Here is an 18,550-nt window from a genome sequence, read left to right as displayed (position 1 = left end):
TTTCACGTGGAGTATAGTGAAGTAGACTTCAGTTTCTCTACATCACTTCTGTATTAAAAATTTTTTTTGAATCCTTTCATAATCTTGTTGCATGTTTAACTAAATCAATATGGCCCGAATGAACCGCCCAGCTCCTGTGGAAATCACCTACAAGAACATGAGATTCCTAATCACACACAATCCAACCAATGCAACCTTAAACAAATTTATAGAGGTAAGGCCAGGACAGAATTCTCACTGATGTATTTTTTTAAAATGCCTGAATAGCATGCTATATTAACAATTTCCTTCTTTACTAGTTGATAACAGCTGTGGAAGTCATATGAAGAGGTACTGAGACTGTTTGTGTATTGACTTTTTTCAAAGACCTGCAGACAAATCTGTTCAGATATACTTTGTCCTTCACAAAAACATACTTCTGAAAGTGAAGCAAAGAAATAATTATGCTGTCTAGTACATTAAGTACGTTGTTTAGGTCTGAAAACAGGAATTATCTGGCAGAGTTATGTATAGAACAATACAAAGATCTGCTAGTGGTAGAAACTTGCATTTAGATTTAACTAAAGTGATGTAACACTTCCTTGCACTTATTGCATAGTGATTAAAAAGAGAATAATTCACAACACTTTGTGGATCAGAACCTTAGGAACAAATAAATGGATTGCAATATGCTTTCACTGCCTATCTCCCTTCCGTATTAGCAGATCGTGGCTCTAGTGTAGCTTTTAAGGGAATCCTCTGGGTGTCAGAGTGCCTACTTGGGTGAAACTCGTGGTAATAGGCTTGCTCTGCATCCAGACCTGCTGAAGCTACTTTAAGTGTTTTGGTACATGCTGAAATTGTTTACTGAGTAAAGCCAGGTGCTAACAATGGGTTCCTCCAGAGTTACATCCTGGTAAGGTCTGAGTTTGTAATGTAGTCTCTTATTAGCAAGATTTTAGGTATTTTATACCTCTGTTTTGCATTCAGTGTGGAATAATTTACAATAAATGTAGTGAGATAACATTTGCTTGCCTTTATACTCTTAGATAAAGTATGGTTAAGCTTTGCTTCAGCATCACTGTGACAGTGTGAATGATGGATTGTTGCAGGGAGAATGAAGAATGATTGCTTTTTTCGGTTTGTGTTTTTTTTTTTTAAATGAAGGGTAATATCAAAATGGAAAGTTAAATTTTATTGTTCTCTAGTTATGCTAACTCAGGAACTGGAATAACTTATTGTCCTGTTCTCATAATTCTTAACTGTAAGAGGTCTTACAAACCTGTTGTTCTAAGTAGAGGGAGAGAACAGGAAGATCTAAACCTCACTTGTAATGCTTTTAGTGAAGTATATAGCTTTGTAAACAGGGAAACTTCCTGTTCCTTTAAAAGGAATGATCTTTTGGAAATGGACTACTTATTTTGACAATATTTATCTGGATCTGTTTTTAAAAGAAAAAAAAGTTTGATCCATCATAACAAAACTTAATCTTTAAATATGTGTGCAGAAGAGCTTAAAAGTGTCTGACATTAGCACACAGGTTTTCAGTTATTTCAGCTTTCTGTGTTCCTCAGGAGGTGGCAAACGTTTGGATGAGTTTACTTACTGAAAACTTTGGAGTCTGTTAATAAGCTAACCTATTGAGAAAATTAAATGGTAAGTGAAATAAGTTTACTCCTAAAGCGGGTTTTTTTTTTTTTTATTCCCTAGGAACTTAAGAAATACGGCGTTACCACAGTGGTAAGAGTGTGTGAAGCTACTTATGACACTGCTCCGGTGGAAAAAGAAGGCATTCAGGTTTTGGTAAGTAGTGTAAAACCAGAGTTTAAAACCAGCCCACCCCCTCAAAAAAAAAATAAAATTGACAACTTATTAACGCGTTCCAGCAGTTGATGGAGGCAAAAGCTGTACAGACATCCTCTCTTCAGGGGGAAAAAAAATAATCTTATTTTGAGAAAAATCATTTGCTCAATGAAAACAGATTGAAAGGAATATATTCGTAATATTGCTGTAGTTATGCTATTAGAAAACTGTAAGCTTGAGTGGTTCCCTTAGCTGTCAGCTATTTTTTCTGTTGTGTCCCCTCATTTTTTTGTGTATGCACACAGCACACAGAGTTCTATGTTTATGTATTTATTTATGTATGTCATGCTCTATTCTAGGATTGGCCCTTTGATGACGGTGCTCCACCATCCAACCAGATTGTTGATGATTGGCTAAACCTCCTTAAAGTTAAATTTCGTGAAGAACCTGGTTGTTGTATTGCTGTACACTGTGTTGCTGGTCTTGGAAGGTGGGTAAAGTTTTAAAGATCTATTGAATTGCCATCCCTGGTCAGGCTTGTTAAGATCTAGTACAAAAGCTTATTTGAGGCAAATGTAAAATAGTCAAATAACCAGTATTGGAATGACATCACACTTAAAAGTAGTTCATATAGCAGGAAACTGTTGTATGTATATATTATACTTCAAGGCCTTTTAGTCAACTATTATCATAGCGCTCTCCCAATTACAAACGAAGTAAACAAGTATATTCTTGTACCAAGCATATTGGTGAGTGTCTCATAGGTAACTTTTTTGTCTTGCTATGTTGTCCTTTTTTTTTTTTTTTAATGGATTTTAGTGACTTGCCTAGAAGTTTCCTTTTCATCCCCATTTCAGCAGTATTACCAGTCTCCTTGTACCAAGGGTAGTGTAACCATTAGCCACAAACAAGTGGGGTGTTCTGGCACATCGAGACCAAATTTCATCCATCACCTATTTGGGGGTTGAAAAGTGTTCTCCAAAGTCCCAGAGCTCTGTTTCTGTCTCTCTTCTAATGCCAAACCTCAAAGTTTTTATGAATAATGCTAAATATTCTCCTCTTAGCCCTGTTCCTTCTGCTTAAATACAATTCTGACACTCATGAGAACATAATGGTTTTGCTGTTATTGTTCTAGACTACAAGTCCTCTTCAGCTGCTTAAAATGGATATATGTTGGGTTTTCCTCAAAATTGGGCAATTAACTAGTTGAAAAGAAGATCGTAGCTTTTTATCATGGAAGGCTTTTTTTAAATCCCTGAACACACAAAACCATTTAAGCTTGCTACTACTAGATGCACAAGTCTGCTACTGTGTGGTGTGGGGTTTTGTCTTGATTTTTTTTTAACCATAAATTGGTAATGTATTTGAGTTTGATTTGTGTCAAGCTTTCCTAACTGAAAACTGTATTCTGTCAGATGAAGAATACTGTGGCAAGCAAGGAAATTCTTGGAGATGTGCAGCAACCTGTGGATTGCATCTGTTCCTAAAACTTGTGACACTAGTTTAGGACTTGTCGGTTCTTATCGAACCTGACCCCTCTTCTGATTTCTGCTTTGGGGTCCTGACTGCTTCTAAGGGTGCTTGTTTGTGGGAATAGAAGCCCGTACGCAACTGTTGCCCAGAATCAATTGACTTTGAAGCAAATGGGTAAAGATTACTTGTATTTTATTCCTGCCCTCCTCTCGTAGGCCTAAAGTCAGATGAACAATGCTAAAGTTGACCAGAGTTAATTTAAACCCCTTTCTTAATGAGGATGGGTAGCTCAAAAACAGATGGTATAATGGCTCAGTTAATGTAGAAACACCTTCTGCCTGTCTCTGTTGCCTCCCCAGGGAAGAAACATGAGATAACAGAAGGACAGAAAAGAGAACTGTGGAAAGTAAACTTTCTTCGAAGTATGCGTTGGCAAATGCTAAAGTGATGTGGTTTTCTTGTTTGTTTGTTTGTTTGTTTGTTTTTTTTACCAGAGCTCCAGTCTTAGTTGCTCTTGCACTGATAGAATGTGGAATGAAATATGAAGATGCAGTGCAGTTCATAAGACAGTAAGTACGACACTAACATCTAGCTGTTCCCAAGATTTAACATGTTGATATATCTTTGGGCACTAAAGGAAATTCTGAATGCTGTTCTTACCTTAAAAAAAAAAAATCAACCAATCAAACAAAAAAACCCAAAAAAAACCCCAAACCAACATCAAGTACCTCTGAACTTTCTAACATGCATACTGCATATAGTCAGTGTTGTAGGACTTGGCCTGTGTCATGGGTGTTTTCTGTTCCTGTGGAAACCAGAATGACTACGTAATTATTTGAGCAAGTTTAAAAAAAAAAAAAAAACAAAACAAAAAAAGCAACCAAAACAAACTAACTACATTTGTGGATCCTTTCTTTTCTGTTAGATCAAAGTGTGATAAACAATTCCTCCTAGCCTTTTCTAGGGGTTTTTACTTGGGTTTTTTTATAAATGTAAGTTGCATGAGAACAATTTTAGTCTCAATGCCTTAATTTTGCAGGTTTCAACTATATTTAAAAGAAGCTGCAGTTCATATGAGCAATACCAGAATATTTCTTGTATAACTGCCAAGCCTTTAAGGAATTAAATTCAGCATGTACATATTAACAGGCTGGTGTATATAAAGTGAGAAATAAGAAGCCTCGTACATAATCCAAACACTCAACAAAAATGTACCCTTCTTTCACACATTTCTGGTTTGAGAAAACCAAGAAAGCTCAATTTCTGTTCAATTTCTTATCATGGGGAGTTGTAATGTTTATGTACTTTCTTAATATTGTAGTTTTCTTCATAATTATTTTAAGAGACAATAACTTCAGCTTTTTTAAGGAAGCTATATCTCACATCTGCTCCTTAGCTTCCCTTCAAAGTTTCTTCTAAAGATCTTAATGTAAGATCTTTGGCTTGTGTATACCAGAGGCTAAAACACACTCTAAAATGCTATGTACTCCTTTGAGCACGTGGTCCAATGATGTATTTGTGAAAGGAAGCTACCACCCTCTTTCTTGGCACTTAAATTTTAATTATCCTTATTTTGGTTACAGTCTTGACTTAATGGTGGGGGGTTTTTAAGTGACCTAAAAATATTTTTCCCTGGTTGATGATATTATTTCACGGGGCAGCAGATTAATGTTCTGTTTAAAATCCTGTTTCCTTCATCTAGGAAGCGACGTGGAGCTTTTAACAGCAAGCAACTTCTGTACTTGGAGAAATACCGCCCCAAGATGCGTCTGCGCTTTAAGGACTCCAATGGTCACCGAAATAATTGTTGTATTCAGTAAAGCTCAACAGCCTATAGTACTTCTTTGGGAATAAAGGATGGAAACCAGAATTAAGCAGACTGCATGCCAAAGACATCAGTCTGATATTTGTTTTAGTAGTAAAGGAAGCTTCCTTAGGAGTATTTAATAGGCTAAAGGCTTAGTAGAAATGCAACTTCTATGTTTAGATAAATATCCATCTGTTTGGAGACCCAGTAAATGTTTTTGCTGTACCCTGTTTCTGAGGTGTCTCCTTGTTCGTTTATTACCAATTTAAATATCCTTTAATCATGCCATTGAGTCTTACCCACCTAGTTTCAACTACTAAAAATTGGGGTACTAAAATAAATCAATCTGTAGAGAGATTAGGTGCCAAAATACCCAGCATATCAGCTACTTGGTTTTCCTTATAAATGAACATAGTTCTGATGATGTGAGAATTACCAGCGTATCTGGACCTTACTATCTTTTTTTTCTACAGTCATTTCAATATTGAAGAATATGGCCTCTAAGGTAGTCTTGCCTGCTCACTGTATGTTTTGTCTCCCACAATCGCACTAGAATTATCAGGATTTGCACAGTTTGTCTTTTTAATACTATGAATTACAGCAACTTTTTACCCCAGTGTCTGTACTTTCTGTTATCTGAACCTCTCCATTTTACAAATCATTACTCTGGTTACTCATGTAGAAAATATTTTAAATTGTACAGAAGCACACAAGTCTTTAATGTCTCCAGACAAAAAGCCTTACAGTAAAATTAATGTTGGCACTTCATGTGCAACTTAACAGAGGGCCTGAAAAGGTTGGGAGGGGCTATTTAATATTTCTAGTAAAATGTTGCCTTTGTCTTGTGCAGGAAGTATAGGATATGCCCTTTACTTTAGTAAATATTTTTTTAAAACGTAGAAATGCTTTGTTATTGTAGCTAAAAATTCTTAATCAGAAAATTTCTGAAAAAATCTTGTAGTTTCTTTTACTGTACCTATTGAAAGTTGTTTACCAACGATTGCTTTGTTGAAAGTGTGATTTTTTTTTTTTTCTTTTGTTTTTCCTCCTTGAGTTTCTGCTATGACTTGGGCAGACCTCTGTAATATTTTGTATGCCTTTCAAGCTGCGTAACTTAATATTTGGATACTTGATAATTTGTTTTATTATGTAATTGATAAAATGGTGATGTGTATTAATGTTAGTTCAACCATATATTTATACTGTCTTGGGAATGTGTGGTTATAGTTCTGTGGGAGAAATAATTTTGCCAGTGTTCACCAGCTTGTAAAATCTAGTGCGAGAGCTTAAACATCTAAATAAATACTGAAATGCACTTACGAAGTTTGCTGAAACGCTCATGACTTTCACTTATTTTTGTGTACTTTGTCAGCAATCTTGAGGTGCCTAAATTCAGAATCTATCCAGGCATCTGTTTTCTTTTTTAAATCCGGGCCTGAATGTCCCCTTTGCTGTAATGTTTCCTGTTTGTTTTACTCATAAATAAATGTGGACAAAAATTAATAGTAGAAAGTACGGTATTTCTTTATGTAGCTTACTTGTGACTTCCCTTCCCCAGTGCTTCGGGGAGCTTGCTTAGTGTTCTTGAAACTGTCTTTGCAGTAAATGCAGAAGAGTATATGCATCTGTAAAGCTTGGAGAACACTTGGATCAGCAGCATTAGAATTTAATTACAAAATAGTATGATACCGTGCTTCATTGTCCAGGCTGAAGCGATGTCCAAACAGAAGATATCCCAAAATTTATGTGAGTTAAGACCTGTGTTTGAGTTTCCAGAGCGGTGACCAAACTTCATGATGAGAACTGGAAGATGCTCTTAGTAGCCAGCTGAAGTGCTGTTCTTACTGGTGATCATAAGCTTGGCCCCATGTCTGCTTAAAATTCAGCTATGGTTAAAACACATCTTGCCTTTCTGAACGGGGAGGTGGGATGCTATGTACGACATGAGCTTCAATGAAACTTCTGAAGGATTGCTTTTGGAAAAGTATAGTCTCATTATAAAGAGCACTTTGCAATTCTGTATGATTTAAAAATCTGAAGCTGTATCATTTAGCTTAGTCTGTAAAGTAAAATAAACTCTTTAATTAGTTCAGCTTTCTTTTGGAAGTTAAAACTTGATTCAGGGGGTATTTTGATTAAAGGAATACACCTTCATTTGGCTGAGAAAACAAGGGCTTTTCTTTTGGGATGACATCCAAAGTCATCAATGTTTCTGTTGTCAAGATGGGCTAGACTTTAGGAACAATTGCAAAGACAAAACTTACAAAAAGCCTGTAACTTGGCAGTATAGCAGGTTGATGTAAATACTGGTTTAACGTAGATTAGTATCCAAGTTAAAAGTATTAATTTAGTCCCTCGGGGAACTAGGCGGAATCTGTAAAACAACTACCAGTAAAATGCCTGTGAATTTTCTACTTTTTTAAAATTATTAGTGCAGTTTCTGTATGTACATCAGATTTTGCTGTATCTCCATAGGATTTACACAGGTAAGGAGGGCTGCGTTTAGGTCACGAGCTCTAACATGTTAGTGATGGGAAATTGGTCCTTTGAACTCTTTAAACTTGAGGCTGGGCTTGGCTTTAGTCCATTTTAGTAAACAGATTTCTAAAGAGTAAAAACTTGTGCATAGTAAGTGTGTGTCTGTTAAACGCAAAGGCCCAGTCAACTTCTGAGCTGTTTCTACATTTACACAAAAGAGGAAGAGACGTTTTCTGTTTCTTAGGGATCCATGTCTAACAATGGTAGGTTTTAGGGACTAAGATGTTGACCATACTCAAAATGTAAAGATAAGATAGCAGATGGAAGTACATAAAGTAAGTTTAAATTTCTATGTGATTTATATGAATTTACAAATAAAAGGGAAGAAAAGCTTGAATGGAATTACTGTTTCTTCGCTAGAGGCTAAAGCCTCACATGGAAGACAGGCTCTACTGTAACATCCGATTTTAGGTGCTTAGAATGACTATAACTGCTTTGCCCCTTCTTCAAGAGTTATGTTGTGGCAGTACTTAATTACATGATGGCACATTCTTGTCTACTACGAGACTATGTTTTGTGCTGTGGACCTCATGGCTTGGGTGAGTATGGCTTGTAAATGGTGATAGCATTTATAGGATTCCTTAGCACGTAGCAGAAATTAAAAATGGGAAATAGGGGGAGAGGGAGAGCATGATCTTGCAGTTATGGCAGTGGAAGACCGATGGGTTCTCTATATTGTCCTGTCATGTAGTCGGTAAGTAATGCTGAGGAAAGACAGACAAGATATTCTGTAACTGGATATCCAAAATCAGGTATGAAGTTAAATGTGATCTCTTGCCTCTGATTCTCTCACGTGCTGAACAGCCAGTTTCCACTGAAGTCTGTAAAAACTGTATTTAAATATGTATGAAATTATGTAGTACTACGTATTTCTGAACAGTCTTGAAGCGTTTCAGACCGAGTACTCCAAACTAGTTAATACTTCTGATTGTTAATCTCCCTGGTCTTCAGTTCTCCATGCGTAAAAGTCCATTCATTCCAGTCCTCACATAAGGAGGGCAGTTGTGGAGATAAGCAGTAATTTCTGAAGTAATCTGTGTTATTGCAGAAGAAACTGCAGGAAAATGTAATTCTGTATTGAGTACAAATTCTAGGTTAGACTTAAGTTCTTCCTTGGCAGTAGGAAAAGTAGTAAAGCGCTGCTCATTCATGTGACCATTGCTCATCCTTGCAAGTGAGATGGGGGAAAAATCTTGTGTAATTGGGTATTTGTACTTGAGAGGGCCAGACTGAGGTCTCATAGATGACCTTACCTGTATTATTTTTAAGCTTCTGACTGCGCAGCATTAATAACGCTGGTTTATCAATGCTTTTTTTTTAAATGTGCAACATAATTTAAATAGTTGCTGAGAGGTAGTATTCAAAGCAATATTTTAGATTTGTTGGGATTTTGCTGTATCGTTAAACAAGTATCTTTTTAAGTATGGGGGAGGTTGTCAGACTGGAAATCTTAGTAATCTATTTGGAACAACATTATCTTTTTCTACATATTTATGTAATCCCTACTGAGGTTATCACCACTGTAACAGAAAGAATAGTTGTAATTCGCAAGATTATTTCAAATCATAAAAGGCTGAAATTTGGTGGGCTTTCTTAATAGCTGGGAGGGATTCATCTGAACAAATACAGACTTCTACGTGTGAGTAGAGGCTTCTCTTTACTCTTCCCTCTACAAAAAGTCCCTTTTTGTACTTCTCAAGCAACTAATGTGCTAAGATACCTAAAATAGACTAGTTTAAGAGCTCTCTAAAGGTGAGAGCATAGTCTGTAAAAGGAGCATGGGGCAGCAAATTCAGTTTGCAATGTTGATATCTACAGATAGATTAAATAAATCTCACCTAACTTAGAACAATAGTTCAAAGTATCAGGTAAAGTATTGGGTATTTCTCTCAATGTACCCTGCTCTTAATGTGTAATAAACATTGACAATTACAACCTGATTTGATTTTTATTGGTATGGATTTATGCTGCAGGTAACCACAGCAAGCCTAGTTATTAGGCATTATTTTCCTCTTAATGATCACCTGTATGAATGCTGTTAATTTTGATAGATATTGTTCTACTGCGTTCTGTCCTCGGTGCATTGATAATTAATTATCTCAATAACAACACAAGTTACTTATCAGTGGAAAACATCTTTGTGAGCTAATAGTGGTTAAATAGTGGTCTGACAAGAAACGATAAGGACAGTGCCAAAAGATCAGGTTGCCTGCTTCAATTTCTGATTCAAATGAGAACTCTTTCGAAGCACAGCTGAAGAAAACCAGGTACCACAGTGTGTAGATACATGGGAATGCTCAGTGTAGAAATACCCAAATAGTAGAAGATACTCAGCCTCAACTACGCGTAACCTGGGTCAGTGTAACAAAACCTAAATAAGTATATGGAAGGGGTATTTTCTATTGGGCTGGAGTCCTAATTCCACTTTACTGGTGGAGTTAGCAGTAGCAGATCCTTATCCTTCATGTAAATTTTGACACAACAATACTTTATAGAATCATAGAATTGTTAGGGTTGGAAGGGACCTTAAAGACCATCTAGTTCCAACCCCCCTGCCATGGGCAGGGACACCTCCCAGTAGATCAGGTTGCTCAAAGCCCCATCCAGCCTGGCCTTAAAGACTTCCAGTCCCTCACCAGCTTTCTTGCAGGCCCCCTTAAGATACTGGTAGGCCACTACAAGATCTCCTCAGAGCCTTCTTTTCTCCAGACTGAACAACCCCAACTCTCTCAGTCTGTCCTCATAGGAGAGATGCTCCAGCCCTCTGATCATCCTTGTGGCCCTTCTCTGGACACGTTCCAGCACATCCATATCTCTCTTGTAGTAGGGGCTCCAGAATTGGACGCAGTACTCCAGGTGGGGTCTCACGAGAGTGGAGTAGAGGGGGAGAATCACTTCCCTCAACCTGCTGGCCAGGCTTCTCCTGATGCAGCCCAGGATACGATTGGCTTTCTGGGCTGCTAGTGCACACTGATGACTCGTGTTGAGCCTCTCGCCTACCAGCACACCCAAGTCCTTTTCTTCAGGGCTGCTCTCAAGCCAGTTACTGCCCAGCCTATATCGGTGCTTGGGATGGCCGTGACCCAGATGGAGGACCTTGCACTTGGTCTTGTTGAACTTCATGAGGTTGGCATGGGCCCACCTCTCCAGCCCGTCAAGGTCCTTCTGGATGGCATCCCTTCCCTCCAGCGTGTCAGCTGCCCCACACAGCTTGGTGTCGTCGGTAAACTTGCTGAGGGTGCACTCAATGCCACTGTCCATGTTGCTGACAAAGATGTTAAACAAGACCGGTCCCAGTACTGATCCTTGAGGGACTCCACTTGTCACTGGCCTCCACTTGGACATGGACCCATTGACAGCCGCTCTTTGGGTGTGGCCATCAAGCCAGCTCTTTATCTACTGAATTGTCAGTCCATCAAAGCCATATTTTATCAGCTTGGAGACCAGGATGTCATGCGGGTTTTGCCAGCGAGTTTCACAGATGCTTGTTCTGAAGAAGACAGAACTTGAATTACATTTGGGCTCTGGAGGAGAAATAATTGAAGACAATAAACTCTTCTTCCCAGCCCACAGGACTGTGGTTAGGATACTGATCTGAACAGGACAGTGCCACTTCAGCATTGTCACACACTTCATTAGCCTGGTACTAATAGGGGCCGTATGCTACTTAGTTTGCCTCCTTCAATTCCCCAGTAAATCTGTGCGTCACAAGGTAGAGCATGCAAACCCTGAGCTTTTAACATTACTTGTAACATTAACATTACCTTTAACATTTCAATTCAACTCTACAACAACCTTTGATTCATCCTAATAAAAGCACATAAAAGCAATGGAGGCATAGCAGATCTGCAAAACCGTGAAGGGGTTCCCTTATACTGCAAGTACAATCATCCCTTTAAGCTTGATGTACAAGGTTTTCTACAGTAACACACACCACCCTATCCCAGGGATGGGCTACCCTACCCTCCACCATTTGGTACGGCAGGATCCTCACTTCTGCCTTCCAACAGGGAGTTCCTTGTAAGATGCTATAGAGGATGGGTACCTGGCAGGAGCTACGTAGCCTGGATGCTCTCAGGCACTGCCTCACGTGTCCCCACATGGAGTGTCTCTGCACCATATCTTTATCCAGTCAGGATTAACTTGGCTGCTGGGCAGGCTCTTTTTTCTAGGCAGACACATGGTAGCCGTTTCCCATTTTAATCTAATCAGTCAGACGATTTTATAATATCCAACACTTTGTGCTGTTAAGGAGGCTATCCTTCTGTTGGAGAGTGTGCAAACTTCCCCACATTTCTGTTTAATCACAAACCTGACTTGACCTTTTTTGCATCTCCCATTCTCAGGCTTCATGTGGATGTCTGATCCCAGTTGGCTCTTTGCTGCGTACGGCTTGTTTCATACCATAAGAGTCTTGACCTCCCAAGTTCTTGACTTCCTTATATGGTAGTTTTTGTCAGTGTAGGGTTGACGGTTGGACTAGATGATCTGAAAGGTCCCTGCCAACCTAGGTGATTCTATGATTCTATGCTGTTCCTATTTTCCCTGTCCAGAAATTTGTGGTCATTTCTATTTCACTTGTCTACTTGTCCTTAAAGGTCCCCTCTGGACTTCCTTAATTGGTACCTAGTTTTCTTCACTGAAAAAAATTAAGTACTATTCAATGTCACTTTGTGTTTACATTCCTCTCAATTGTCCTTCAGCACCACCAAGTATTTATGCTACTTTAAACTTGGGTGTCTGTAGGTTCTATTAAATAGCAAGTCCTTCCCCCTTGTAAGTGTAAAAGGAGAAAATTGTGAGGCTCTGAGCCAAGTCCAGGAAAAGAATCAGAGACAACTATTCTATATTATTGGGTTGTATCAGTAGAATGTTTTTGAAGGAAATCCCTTAATTGTCCCATATAGAGACACAGTAATTTAGATTGGACAAAACATTAGGAGGTGAGGTGATCTAGTCCAATCCTGTGCTCAAAGCAGAGCTAACAACTTCACAATTAGACCAGGTTATTCAGGAGCCTGTCTAGTCAAGTTTTGAATATCTCCAAGGATGGAGATAACTCAGCCCCTTCCAGTTCTCTGTTCTAGGGTTTGACTGCCCTCCCAATGAATAGCCTTCCCTTGGTAGCTAGTCAGAATTTTCCTGGATGCAATTTGCCTGTTTCTCCCACTGTGACCTCCAAGGGAGTCTGTCTCTTCCTCTCTACATCCTCCTGCTGCTGAGACAGCAGCAAAAGTCCCTCTTCAGCCTTTTCTTAAGGGTGAAGAAACACAGATCTCTCAACATGCCATATGCTCCAAGCCTCTAATCATCTCGGTGAGCCTCCACCAGGGTTCACTCCAGTTTGTTAGTATTTTTCTTGGACTGGCGAGCTTAAAACTGGACACAGTACTCCAGATGTAGTCTATCATCACTTCCCTTGACCTGCTGCCTGCTGTCTTTCTGATGCAATCTTTCTATTCAATTTGTCCATCGGGTCCTTTCTGCAAAGCTGATTTCTTGACAAGTGGACAAGTGGCCCCCAGCCCCCCGGTGCTTGGGCTGTTACATCCCAGATGCAGGACTTAACAACGTAAATAACATCTGTTGCTCTCCCTTCATCCACTGAAGCAATCGTCTCATTGTATGCTATCAGGCCGGTCAGACATAGCTTCACCTCAGTACATCCAAGTTGCTTGTACGCCATCCCTTCTTCTTCTTGTGCTTAGAAATGGCTTCCAGGAGGATTTGCTCCATAACCTTCCTGTGAAAGGAAGTGAGGCTTGAGGGGTCTGTATTTCTCTGGATCCTCTTTCTTGCCTTTCTTGAAAGTGTGCATTGTTGAGAGATATTAGCTGTTTAGCTTAAGTTTTAATTAGAATATATTGCTTAGGCTTATAATATGGTGTGATTTATGCTGTTTGCTTAGCTTTACTTGGCATGAGCAGCTAGATTTGCTGAAGCCTTTAGGCTGCAATGGAGTTAATTTTCTTAGTAATTATCCTAGCAGCTGGTACAGCGCTGTGTTTAGTCTTTTAGTGTAAGAAAAATGTTGATAACACACTGATGTTTTGGTAGTGTTTTCCCTAAGTCTGAAACTTTTCAGTTCATGTTCTGCCGGTGATCGCAGGTGCATAAGAAATGTAAACCAGAAGATAAGGAGGCTACAACCGTCAGCAGAGACTGCAGATCAACAAGATCAGAGCAGTCAGCAGCCTGCCTGCCAGAGCACAGGAAAAGAATTCAATAAGGTGTTAGAAGACCCCAGATCAAAAATCGGACTAAAAAGATGCGTGAACAGCACGTGAGGGGCAGGTGTATGGATCACAAGGGTATAATTGCCCAGGGATTTCTTTGTTCAAAATCCCTCCCTTTTCAGAGGCACCCAGCCCAGGCTGACCCTGCTGCCGTACCTTTCAATTAAATTACTTACTTTTATAAAATCTGACGCCTAAGACTCTGCTGTGGGAAACCTAGTGTCGAGCCTGAAGAAGAAGGGGGGAGCGTGCCCGAGAGTCAGTGTTTGCGTGTGTGAGGAGGGGAAAGGGGCACCCATCGGCTCACGGGGGTCACTCGCTGCAAAGGGACCCTGGTCCTGGCAGTTAAAGACTCGGGTGGTGTGTGTGCAACTCCTTGAATGGTGTGTGAATGCTCGGGCAGCGGCTTCTCCTTTAACATGCATGAAGTTTTCCTTCCTCCAGTTATCAGAAACCTCCCCAACCACCATGACCTTTCAAAAATAAGAGCAGTCTCACAACAGCTTCAGCCAGTTCTACCAGTAACCTCGCATGCACCCCTTCTGGTCCAGTTAGCTTAATTGCTCCTAAACTCCATCTTTCTCTATTGTGCCTCAGTGTTGAATAAGAAGACAAAGTCTACAAAGTTTATGGAAATAAAGATGTAGAATGAGAATACTTCACATGGAAGCAATTCCAAAGAGCTTCATCTTTTCTAGTTGGAGAGACTGGAAAATATTAAAATCCAAATTTGGAAAGAACTGACTCTTCACATTTCAAGTTCAGAGGCAAGAGGTGCTGAACTCTTCTCCCTGGTATCCCATGATAGGATGCGCAGGAATGGTTCAAATCGGCACCACAGAAGGTTTAGACTGGACATCAGGAAGCATTCTTTACTGAGAGGGTAGTCAAACACTGGACCAGGCTTCCTAGAGAGGTGGTTGATGCCCCAAACCCATCAGTGTTTAAAAGGCATTAGGACAATGCTCTTAAGAATATGCTTTAGCTTTTGGTAGCCCTGAAGTGGTCAGGCAGTAGGACTAGATGATTGTTGTGGGTCCCTTCCAACTAAAATTACTCCATTCCATTCCATTCCATTGGTGTTCTGTGCCAAAGTCAGAGGCAGGAACCCGGCGGTACAGTTTTGTGCATCTATTGTAGCTAAGGCTGGGATTGAACCACGCAACTGCGGTTGTCTCCCTAGATAACCAACCTCTCTCCCTAAGGAGCACTGGGAGCAGAGGCCTGTCGGTGTCATCAGGATGTAGAGGCCAGGAACGGATTTACTGCAGAGCCAAGTGGTGCACAGCCAGCATCCCCATGAGCACTCCCACATCATATAATGTTGGTGACGCATAGCTCTGTAGGTTCCCACTCATTCAGACTGCAAACATAGTACTGTATAGCTGGAGATTAGCAAGTTCAGTATCTATACATAAGAATGGCAAAAAAAATAAAGGGGTGTGTGATGATAATTACAAATTCTGAGCAGAAAAACAGGTGGAATAAAATGCAGAATGGATTTTCCAGAGGTCATTATGCTACATGAGAAATTATTAGTTAAAGTGGAGAAGGAAAGATAGTAGAACAGTTTTAAGGTGGGAAAAAGTGGGAGACAATAACAATGGAAGGCTGGAGAGAGGTTGAGTGGAATTTCTCAACAACTGATTTGTGAGCTGCACTTGTTTTTTGTATACATATATATAATAATAAATTTATAATACATAATATGTAAGCCTATGTATAATATATAAAAATTATATAGACATAATTAGTTAATAGTATTACATAAAGCCTGGAATATGATCAAGAATTGTGTTGACTGAGGAAGATCAGAATAGCATGCACAGTCCTTCCTTCTTATGTTTATCCAAGAGACATGAATTCAAACTAAAGCATGTGTGCTTAATAAGATTTCTTCTCCAACTCTGCCAAGCCTGAAGAACTTTTAGCAATATCACATTCAAACTTTGAATATTTTAAGGTCCTTTATTTGATTTTGCTTTCCAGAGTGGTGTATCATATATCCTTCATTCATGAAGAAATTTATTTTATTGCATTTTTCCTTAGTCTTTATTTATATTTTTCTTTATTTAGAATCATGTGATTAAGAAACAATTCGCTTACCTCTGTACAGTGGTCACCCTAAGGTCTCTTGGTTCTGCGCTCTGATATTCAACAGAACAGCCCCTCAATTCAGCAATCCCAGCCAAAGGCCTATTGTCAGCCTCTGTTTCTAGCACCATGCCCATGCCCCTGCTACTTGACGCAATATCACACTTGTTGGCAGGAAAAACACTTAAGACAACTGGTTTATTGAACAGACATAGAGTGTAGAGATGAATGGAGAACATGTGTGCTAAGGAAATACAATGCTCAACCTTACTGGAAAAGCAGAGAGGAAATCTCACAAGGCAGAAACCAGCCTTACAGAAAACTTGTACAAATTTTTAATGCAAGATATTTCATATATACACCACAACATATATGAATAAAGCTATAGGAATATATATAGAAAATTACTGATATGAATAAAATTTTCTTAAAATAATAATTGATGCTCTCTCACATCTTGCATTACAAACATACAGAAAAAAGGAGCATTTATTAAAAATAAAATTATTTTTTACTATCATTTACTACCATAAGTTTGTCTCCACAGAACACAAAAATTAAGGTAAACAGTACTGGAGTGAAATCTCGAGTATTCAGAGGATTAGCAGCAGCTCCATAGGCAACTGCCCAAACTAGTTTGGGAGATAAGTCTCAAAAGGCCTGTTTTGTGCTACCTATCATAGTTTGTTTTCCTCTAGCTCCTAAACTTCAATCAAAGATTTTTTTTTCCTGTCTTACACAAATCTCTGCAAGTAATTGCAACTCCATCTTGTTTTCTGGGATAAAATGTCTTTTGTATTCCATTGGGTAATTCTTAATAAGCAGCTTGTAGCCTCTGTATGTTTTTTATCTCTACTAAAACCTACCCTTAGTCATACAATCAATGGCTAAACATCCTTTGTCTTCAGAACCTCAGCTTTGCTCACCAAGTGGTATTGTTAATTTCCAAAGCCACAGTTCCTTTCACCTGTGGAACTGAATGTTTTTCTGCTGCTTTCTGGAGTATGACATGCAACTGCTGTTTGATCCGCCAACTGGCAGCTGATAACGAGTCTTTATGTGGGGAAAGAGAATGATCTTATCTTAAACTTGGTGGAAAGTGGGTAAAGTGGAACATGTTACAGTTCCTGTACTAACTAAAGCAAGGAAAGGTGGGCAATGAAAGGAAAAGTTGTGTCAAAATCAGATATTCTTATTAAAAAGATGTGCATTTTCACTCTGAGACTAGAAAATTTTAGATTATTGGCTGCTATTGTTCTGCATTTGAAAAAGCCAAAGAATTCTTATTACAACAACAAACAGAAAAGAAGTGAAGAACTAGCAGTTTCACATTTCGCTACAGATACTTGTTCACAATGGTTTACACGCGATAGGCTTCAAATGAGCTAACTATGGAGCTTCCTGAACTATTGATATTGGCAGTCTGCTGTTCACCCTGGGACAAATCACAGCAAATGTGGTATGAAAGTCAGTTATCTAATTATTAAGAGGTGCAAATGTAATATTTATGACTTTTCAGAAAGCAGACAGCAGAAAACAATAAGCTTGTTCAGTGTTGTGTATTCAGATAAATGCAGATAAGTGCAACTGCTGCTGTAGTATATATACTTTAACTTCTTTCAGAGGTCTAATTCTGCTTTGTATGACATTGTAAGAAGCTACATAAATTACAAAATAAATGCAACACTTGGGTGTTAAAATAATTTCAATCAAGTATCTTGACAAAAATCAGCCAGCCATATCCGGCCAAAAAAAAAAAAAGATGTTCCTGTGAGACTTTGCTTGAATAGTTATTGGCCTACTGCTATAAAATATCTCAGCTTTTGATAGTGGCAGATACTACCCTGCAGCATGGGAGAAAACCTGTTAGTCTGCTACCCATACCCAACAACTTCTTCATCCAGTTAAGTGTATGGAGCAATCTAACTCCTTTCTACATTTTGACAACTGGAGAACTAGTAATTAACACTCAAAAGTGAGCCCTGATTAAGACCAGTACAATATCTGACTGTGTATAGCATATTTTCAAAAACAGTGTTTAGAAAAAAACATGGAAGGGCAGGGGAGGGTTGTACAGAAAATCATTCAGGAACCTCTTGGAAAGAGTTGTGACTGCAAAGAGATGTGGAACTATAAGCAAAGAAACTGCCTTCTGCTGCTGCTGCTGCTTTCTCTTGTGTTCAGGGCACTAGTAGACTGTTTCCTGAAAATAAATAGGTTGCTTTCCAATAGAAACAACTTGCAAGATCTGGACTATTATCAAATAGCTCATGTGCAAAGGGATGACGTGATAAAAACATTGCTAGGAAAGATAGCAGATGGTACAGTTGTAATTGTGTACAGCTGATCTGTCATTGTACACACAGACCTCTGTAATACCTATTAAGTTGTTCATTGTGGTGTTTTCTTTTTTTTTCTTTCCCCCAAATGTTAAACTAAACCATAACATAGGTGCTACAGGTGGGTAAGTTCACTGTATATGTGACAGGCAGTTGTGACTATAAAGGGACTGGCACAGCGTGGGTCGTGGCAAAAGCGGAGTATACAAACTCCATTAAACTGAGATGGGTTCACTGGAGTTCTGTGACTTTTGAAAGTGTGAAGAAAGAACTGAATAGGG

The 18,550-nt window shown here is 39.0% G+C and overlaps 1 protein-coding gene across 1 annotated transcript; it reads left to right on the top strand.

The window, feature by feature from the left end:
- The first annotated feature begins 75 nt into the window (after positions 1–75).
- On the top strand, positions 76–6,567 carry PTP4A1 (protein tyrosine phosphatase 4A1). Its single transcript, XM_063330273.1, has 5 exons — positions 76–214; positions 1,690–1,782; positions 2,142–2,272; positions 3,750–3,824; positions 4,958–6,567. The coding sequence occupies exons 1-5, from the start codon at positions 110–112 to the stop codon at positions 5,073–5,075; spliced, it is 522 nt and encodes a 173-aa protein (XP_063186343.1). The 5' UTR covers positions 76–109; the 3' UTR covers positions 5,076–6,567.
- The last annotated feature ends 11,983 nt before the right edge of the window (positions 6,568–18,550 follow it).

Source organism: Chroicocephalus ridibundus, chromosome 3, assembly GCF_963924245.1.
Source record: "Chroicocephalus ridibundus chromosome 3, bChrRid1.1, whole genome shotgun sequence".
In the NCBI taxonomy this organism is placed as follows: domain Eukaryota; kingdom Metazoa; phylum Chordata; class Aves; order Charadriiformes; family Laridae; genus Chroicocephalus; species Chroicocephalus ridibundus.
Note: the sequence above shows the minus strand (reverse complement) of the source record. Positions and strands in the feature narration are given on the sequence as shown.

Coding starts and splice junctions, on each gene's coding strand:
- PTP4A1 (XM_063330273.1), top strand. CDS start 110: ATGGCCCGAATGAACCGCCCAGCTCCTGTGGAAATCACCTACAAGAAC. Junction 1,783..2,141: donor AAGAAGGCATTCAGGTTTTG/GTAAGTAGTGTA, acceptor GCTCTATTCTAG/GATTGGCCCTTTGATGACGG. Junction 3,825..4,957: donor GCAGTGCAGTTCATAAGACA/GTAAGTACGACA, acceptor TCCTTCATCTAG/GAAGCGACGTGGAGCTTTTA.